The sequence below is a fragment of the Ailuropoda melanoleuca genome, chromosome 3 (assembly GCF_002007445.2).
Source record: "Ailuropoda melanoleuca isolate Jingjing chromosome 3, ASM200744v2, whole genome shotgun sequence".
Lineage (NCBI taxonomy): Eukaryota > Metazoa > Chordata > Mammalia > Carnivora > Ursidae > Ailuropoda > Ailuropoda melanoleuca.
Genome location: NC_048220.1, coordinates 108996591 through 109004205, shown reverse-complemented (window position 1 = coordinate 109004205; position 7615 = coordinate 108996591). Strand labels below are relative to the sequence as shown.

General features: G+C 44.7%; 1 protein-coding gene across 3 annotated transcripts; it reads left to right on the top strand.

Annotated features, from left to right (window-relative positions):
- The first annotated feature begins 6 nt into the window (after nt 1–6).
- Nucleotides 7–6236, top strand: FST (follistatin). 3 transcript variants are annotated; one of them, XM_011237337.3, is made up of 6 exons: nt 7–201; nt 2062–2253; nt 2678–2896; nt 3223–3447; nt 4105–4332; nt 5055–6236. In XM_011237337.3, the coding sequence occupies exons 1-6, from the start codon at nt 117–119 to the stop codon at nt 5135–5137; spliced, it is 1032 nt and encodes a 343-aa protein (XP_011235639.1). In that variant the 5' UTR covers nt 7–116; the 3' UTR covers nt 5138–6236. The 3 variants fall into 3 exon arrangements, with proteins under 3 accessions (XP_011235639.1, XP_002929371.1, XP_011235640.1); XM_002929325.4 differs by having other exon boundaries at nt 4102–4332; nt 5055–6231; XM_011237338.3 differs by lacking the exon at nt 5055–6236 and adding an exon at nt 4791–5043 and having other exon boundaries at nt 4102–4332.
- The last annotated feature ends 1379 nt before the right edge of the window (nt 6237–7615 follow it).

Below are 7615 nucleotides of genomic sequence, written 5' to 3'. Positions count from 1 at the left end.
GGGATCGCTGCGCCCTCCGCCGCTGGCCTTTGCGACGCGCGCCGCTCGCCCGAGCCACCCGCCGCCGCGCCCGCTCCCCGCGCCGCCGCGCTCCTCGCCCCGCGTCTGCCCCCAGGATGGTTGGTCCCAGGCACCAGCCCGGCGGGCTTTGCCTCCTGCTGCTGCTGCTCTGCCAGTTCATGGAGGACCGCAGCGCCCAGGGTAAGCGAGGGGGGATGCCCTGGGAGGCTCGGCTGCGGCAGGGGTTTGTACTTTTCTGTCGTCTGCGCTGGGTCTGTTCTAAGCAACGCTGCTCTCGGAAGATGTTGGACCAACTTAGCGACTCTAGGATGGAGCGGAGTGCGAAAACTGAAGGCAATGACACTTAAGGACTGCCAGCCGAGTTAAGGAGCGCGGTTATCCTTTAAAAGGAAAAGGAGTAGGCTCGAATCTCTCTCAGTAGTTAGGGTTAGATGCTCCAAGTTCTGGACATAATGAGTTTAGATGTTAACTCCCCTATTTTGGCTCTGAAGAAGGGGACAAGCATCAGTAGCCTGGAGATTTCAGTCGATCCATTTGCAATCTAACCTCTTTCCCTCCTACATCTTTTGAATACTTTTAAAAAATGACTGGGGGATTGGGGGGGGAGATACTGAAATTTCTTTGGTGGCTGGGGGACGTGGTTTCAGCAACTTTGCCCAAACTTGGAGATGTGGGTGCTGAAAATTTTAGAGGGAAGAGTAGCTTTCTGCCTAGTGGATGCTTCTTCCAACCCCCTCCCCCCAACCCCGCAAAAAAAAAAAAAAATACCCCGGAGTGTTTTGAGTAGTTTACAATTTTTTTTTCTGTGCCTCTTTCCTCCGACTAACTTTATGTAGAACAGCGAGGAGCTCACAACTTATTTAAATTCTGAGATGCATTAAGAGCAAATTTCTAAAGTTTGGGGGTTTTTTATTAAATTTATTTCAATTAGTCTTTGGGCACAATTTTTAAAAATAATAATAATAGCAGCTTGCGGTCCATTATTGTTCAAATTATATAGATGATTCATAAGAAGTCTTCCTGACCAAAATCCTAGCATGAAAATGGGGAGGAAGAAGGGAAAATTACTTGCAAAGATTTCTCGGTAGGTATGAGATAGGTATGTGTTACTGTGAAATGGTAGGAAGCCTCCCCCTTATCTTTTTTCCCCCTACACTTTTCTTGAGACAGACCTGTAACTTTCCTTGCTTTAGCGTTAACGTTTTGAGTGTAAACTGCCCCCCCTGGGCATTGCCCTCTCGCCGTCGGCACCGCACTACTCTTGAGTTGCCCGCCTTTCGCGGCAAAGCGCTGCCTGGGTGCCGCGGACGTGGGCGCCGGGGAAAGCAGCCCTCGGAGATTTCGAAAGATCGCGGTGGCCGCGGGCGTCCTCTGGGTCTGGCGGATTGCAAAACGGGCCGGGCGGGCTGGCGGGCGGGCTGCGCCTCGAGGCCGCACGGGGCAGCTCCGGACAGGGCCCGGTTGCTTTTTTGCTTTCATTTTTCACAAGTGCCTTTTGCTTGATCTGTTCCTGTTGTGTCTGTGTCCGTCTCTCTTTCTCTTTCTTTCTGCCTCTCTCTTGAGTTCTCCTACTTTCTTAACCCCTGTCACAAATAATACCCCTACCGCCTACGTGAAACTGACATGTAAAAACATCCGTTGCATCCTGTTTTTGTCAGGTTCTTTAATCTGCTTTTCGAGTCGCTGCAGGTTATGAAATGGGACGAATAAAAGTAAACAGTCTAGTAAAAGTCAATGCAAGCTGCACGTGTTGTGTCTGGGTCACTGGTAACTGACATTGATATGGCTGGGGCGCTCTGGCTTCTCGCTCTCGCCTTGCTTCCCCCTCACCCACCTCCCTCCTCTTCAACCGGCTTTCCCCCCCCCTTCCCCCACCTCTTTACTCCCTTCAATTTATTTTCTGCTTTTTTCTCCCGTCTCTCTCTACTCCTCCACACTCCCTCCCTCCCCATCCCCGCTGGGTCTCCTTCCCTCGCAAGCTCGCCGCCTCCCTCTACTCTGCCTCTCTCTCACCCACATCCCACCCCTGTCTCCTCGCAGCTGGGAATTGCTGGCTCCGCCAAGCAAAGAACGGCCGCTGCCAGGTCCTATACAAGACAGAACTGAGCAAGGAGGAGTGCTGCAGCACGGGCCGCCTGAGCACCTCGTGGACCGAGGAGGATGTAAATGACAACACGCTCTTCAAGTGGATGATTTTCAATGGGGGCGCCCCCAACTGCATCCCCTGCAAAGGTAGGATTCTTCCTCCCCAGTCTTTGGGCCCTCAGTAGAGGGCGTCTTATCCTCACCTTCCCCTTTGCCCAGCTGGGGTTTGGGATTAGGAGAGTTTTGTTCGTGGGTTCCCTCTATTTTCCCGCAGCCTTCGGGTTGAATCTTGCCTATTACACACTACAGGCAAAACACGGTTGCCAGAGTTTCCTGGACTTACTAGCCAAGTGGGGTGGTGAAGCCAGCACGCTCGCCCTGTTGGAGAGAGATTTGGGTATAGGGAGCAGACCACTGCCCCCCCCACCCCCTCCTCTGCTTCTAGGAGAGAGCTGAACCCCTCTGGGGCGAACTCTTGGCCACAGGATTGTACACGGCCTCCACAGCCCTCCCGGTTGAACTGCATACTGCTTGGCCCTGGTTTTGATCTATGCCTCTTTCCACCTCGTAGAGACCTGCGAGAACGTGGACTGCGGTCCAGGGAAAAAATGCCGAATGAACAAGAAGAATAAACCCCGCTGCGTCTGTGCCCCCGATTGTTCCAACATCACCTGGAAGGGCCCAGTGTGTGGGCTGGACGGGAAAACCTACCGCAACGAGTGCGCGCTCCTCAAGGCCAGATGTAAAGAGCAGCCGGAACTTGAAGTCCAGTACCAGGGCAAATGTAAAAGTAGGTCCTCCCTGGCTCCCCTCCTCTAGCCTTCTGCCTGAGGTGGACCCACTGGAAGACCTCTGGGGGGCCGTAGAGTCCACTGTAAGAGCCTCGCAATAATGATGATGCAAAATAAAGTAACTCTTTATATTCTGAAGACTTCTTAGGAACACTAAGGGGATCAACCTAGAGTCATAGATTTTCTCTTGAAAATCACAAGGCTCCCAAAGTGCTTTTGAAAAAGCTGGGTGCTTCCCTTTTATGATTTCCTTGATAATTGCAAATGCTCACGCCCTGAGGGCCAGGAAGTGCCTATTATTGATGTGTGTTTCCCTTTATTTCAGAAACATGTCGGGATGTGTTCTGTCCAGGCAGCTCCACATGCGTGGTGGACCAGACTAATAATGCCTACTGTGTGACCTGTAACCGGATTTGCCCAGAGCCCACCTCCTCTGAACAGTATCTCTGTGGGAATGATGGAGTGACCTACTCCAGTGCCTGTCACCTGAGAAAGGCTACCTGCCTCCTGGGCAGATCAATTGGATTAGCCTATGAGGGAAAGTGTATCAGTAGGTATTCTGGATTAAGCAAGGAAAAATGGAAACAGGATCAGAAAGGCTAGTTGTAGTGTTAAAACTGTGGAGTTAATCAATAAATAAGCCCAAAGCCTCTCCATAATGCATTGTTTCACCAAAGGGAGAAATACTCTCCAGTTTGGGTAAACTGTTTGAACCACAGCATTCCTCAAGGAAACAGTTATCTTCCAGAAGCATTGGCATATATGTTGAAACGCCGGCAAGAAACAGGAAACAATTTTCTGTCTTAGGAAACTTAGAACTCACTCAATTTTACACATACTTTAGGTGCTAGACTTGCTGGAAGCAAGAAATAATTGCTTAACAGTTCCTAAAATCTGTTACCAGATTCTAATAACTGATGGAATTCTTTATCTCTCAAAAGATCCCGCTTGTGGGAAATAATCAAATACATATTTAACTCAAGATTACTGTGATAACCTGTTCCCCCAAAATACCATTTCCATGTACTAATAGGGTATGTAGGAAACGTGTATGTTTGAGTTTCAATTTTGTAATCAAGCATTCTTGCATAATATCTCCATTATCCTATTAGTGAGTTTGTATTTATTGACAGGGGACTAAAGAAAGGGAGAAATGGGGAAAGAGGGAAATCAATTTACTCATCACAGGCATATTATATCCTAGAAGCAAAGTCCTGTGAAGATATCCAGTGCACCGGTGGAAAAAAGTGTTTATGGGATTTCAAGGTTGGCAGAGGCCGGTGTTCCCTCTGTGATGAGCTGTGCCCTGAGAGTAAGTCTGAGGAGCCTGTCTGTGCCAGCGACAATGCCACTTACGCCAGCGAGTGTGCCATGAAGGAAGCTGCCTGCTCCTCAGGTGTGCTGCTGGAAGTGAAGCACTCCGGATCTTGCAACTGTAAGTGCAATTTTAACCTTGCCGCAGTTTGAGGCGCTCCCAGGCAAGCCCTAGGGAATGGAGACGTAAAAGCACGAAAACCTTCCAATAGAAGCCCATTTCTGTTAAAATTAGGTAACTGCTCAATTTCACCAGCAATTCAGTGGTCCACAGAAAAATTCCCTGGAATGTTAAGGCTTTAGGACTTGTCCAATGATCATCAACGGGCTTGCCTTTAAAAACCTACCTCTAGTCGTTTGCCCTTAATTCTTTTGCTTTAATAATGTGCTTTGCCGTTTGCTTTATTAACACTTGAATCTAAACTAACTGCTTCAAAAGTTTTTTTTTTTCTTTTTCAAAGACAGCTTTATATGATCACACATGGGCTGCTGCTTTTCGCAGTTGCCTCTACTAACTCTGAATTAAGGACCCAAAGCAGTTATACCTAGAACACAAGAGCGCTTTTTATCTAATTTCAGGAATCTGCCCGTAAAACCTGAGCCATTGATTCTTCAGAACTTTCTGCAGTGTTTGACTTCATAGATTATGTTTAAAACAAAAATTTTTTTTAAACTTATTGCATAACAGCAGATGCCAAAAACAAAGCATCTCACTGCAAGTCACATAAAAATGCAACGCTGTAATATGGCTGTATCAGAGGGCTTTGAAAACATACACTGAGCTGCTTCTGCGCTGTTGTTGTCCGTATTTAAACAACAGCTCCCCTGTATTCCCCCATCTAGCCATTTCGGAAGATACCGAGGAAGAAGAGGAAGATGAAGACCAGGACTACAGCTTTCCTATATCTTCCATTCTAGAGTGGTAAACCCTCCACCAGTGTTCAGTGTGACATAGCCTTGGGCAAAAAAAAAAAAAAAAAAGGGAAAGAAAAAAGAAAAAAATATATTGTCCATACTGTAAATAAGTGTATGCTTATTTATTTGGGGGGAAAACTATACATAAAGGACTTTGGTCCTAGAGCTCTCTCCCAGGCCACCTTGTTACTCATTGGACACGGAGAGGCAGTCATTGTGAGGTCTACTGGATGAGGCCCATAGTTGAGACTTGTAGACATTTATTTATACTGTGTCATGTTTTATAATTTATACATAAAATGTCTGGTTGACTGTACACCTTGTTTTTGAAGAAATTTATTCGTGAAAGGAAGAGCAGTTGTTATTTATTGTGAGGTCTCTTGCTTGTAAAGTAAAAGCTTTTTTTTTTTCCTTGTAAACCATTTAAGTCCATTCCTTACTATTCACTCACTCATCTGTCTCCCTTCATCTCACTGTTGTTAGACTCTTCCACTTTAACAAACTTGCATGTCAGTTTCTGTCATGTTTATTTATTGGATTCTCTGCTGCCTGTTCTGTACATACATGATCCCTCGGGTTTTGTTTACAAGGAATCTTGACTGACCAAAAGGTGTTATAACTGACTCAAATAGAAGGTACAGAGGATACATCTTCGAGGAAACTCCTAGTTCAGTTCTCTTGTCATGATTTGTGAGAGAAAGGGGGATAGTAATGTTAGGATTCTCATAATATACTTTTAAGATGTTGCAAATCCAAAGAAACTGAGTGATATGGGTATCTGGAGACTGAAGGAAGGGAATGCTATACATTCAACCTTTTGTTAGGTGTTTCCTTTAAGCTAGTCTGCTGTACCTCTTCAATAAGTTCTTTTTCAAACAATGTGTCACTAAAAGTTATATCAAAGCTTTATCAGTTCAAGTTTCTTGCTTTTCATAATACTTTTTTCTGATGCAATTTTATATTTTCAAACATGGCAAGTTAAATATAAATTCATTTAAATATATAGTTTTGTACTTTTCTACCATGTAAATGTGCAATGTATATAAAAGTTATAATGTGTATTTGTAAATAAATGATGAGTGAAAAAATAAAAAAATTTTAAAAAGCCAATGGTCTCACTTGTTGATGATGTGAAAGAAGTTGTTTGGGCTTTTGAGTTAAAGCGTATATGATACATTTGCCAAAAAAACAGAGTGAACCAGGACAATAGAAAATCCAAAGCAAAGTAAATTACAGATGACTTCAGTGAAGTCTGAAAAATAAAGGGATCTGAGGGCCCAGCAACCCCTTTGCAGGAGCGACTGCATACCTAAAAACACCATCATCTTAGCTGTCCTTTTGTAAGCTCCTCTCCATAGCCAGGGGAACCCTTGATCTTCATTCATGTAAATAAAATGGATCTTAGATCTTTAAAAAACAAAGCACATCACAAGGGAAAAAAATAGACAAATACTTGACAAGCACATTCAAAAAATCAGAATATCAACTACAGAAATAAGCATTACAGGGTGGAATTCTAGGGACTTGGGGGGAGGATGAGGCAGATGTGGATTTCCATAATGATATCCATGGTTCCTCGGGACTATGTAACACTCAAGAGAATGTGTGTCACTATTTCGCAGAATACATTAAGACAGCCAAGTCACACTATTAGAGCCTAGTCCCTGTAATACATGGTAATGCATAACTAGATAATGCAGATTTTCAATTCACTGAGTGCTAATTCATTACCTAAGTATATTAAAATATCGAAGGAATGCAAAGAAGAGAGGACTGGCTCTGTGGGAGGGAAAGAGCAAAGAACAGTCAATATCGCCAACATTGCTCAACCAATAGATAACGATCTTTCAAAAACCATGACCCAAGATCTTTTTAAAATGCCCCTTTTCTGAAAACCCTCTCTAATACACCTATTAAAAATGATGGTAGGGGACTCTTGGCTCTCAACTGTGGTCACCAAATTTGGTGGAGGCAGAGGGGCCTCGGGTAGGGAATTTAAATAATGATTGGGAACCTGTAAGGTTTGCTAGCTTCCCTGAGAAAGGTGAAAGGGAGTTGCAGAAGACAGACAGACTGCCATTAACCCTGGGGAAGATAAGGGTCACAACTTCCCCAGGGCCCAGAAGCTACTGGCGTGCCACTAGGGATGTGCTCTTGGGAAAGGAAAGAGCCGGCAGCTACAGTTTCACAGCCCTTCCTGGAGTTGATTTGTGACTTTGTCCCGGGATGCTACAGACATTTTAAAGCTGCCATTGGCGATCAGAGTAAAAATGTCAGATTTAACAGGGACCAATGTGTGTCTTAGCAAGGGGGAGTGATAAAATCAACAGCTTGCTTTTTAAACAACATCCTGATTATTTATCTAAAATTTTTCATTTGTATTTGTCAGCATCAATCATTCCTCTTACACACTAGACAGTATCTCATTTTCCTTCTTGGAATTCTCTACTTTTCCAGTAATCCTGTATTCGATTAATTAGAACCAAAAA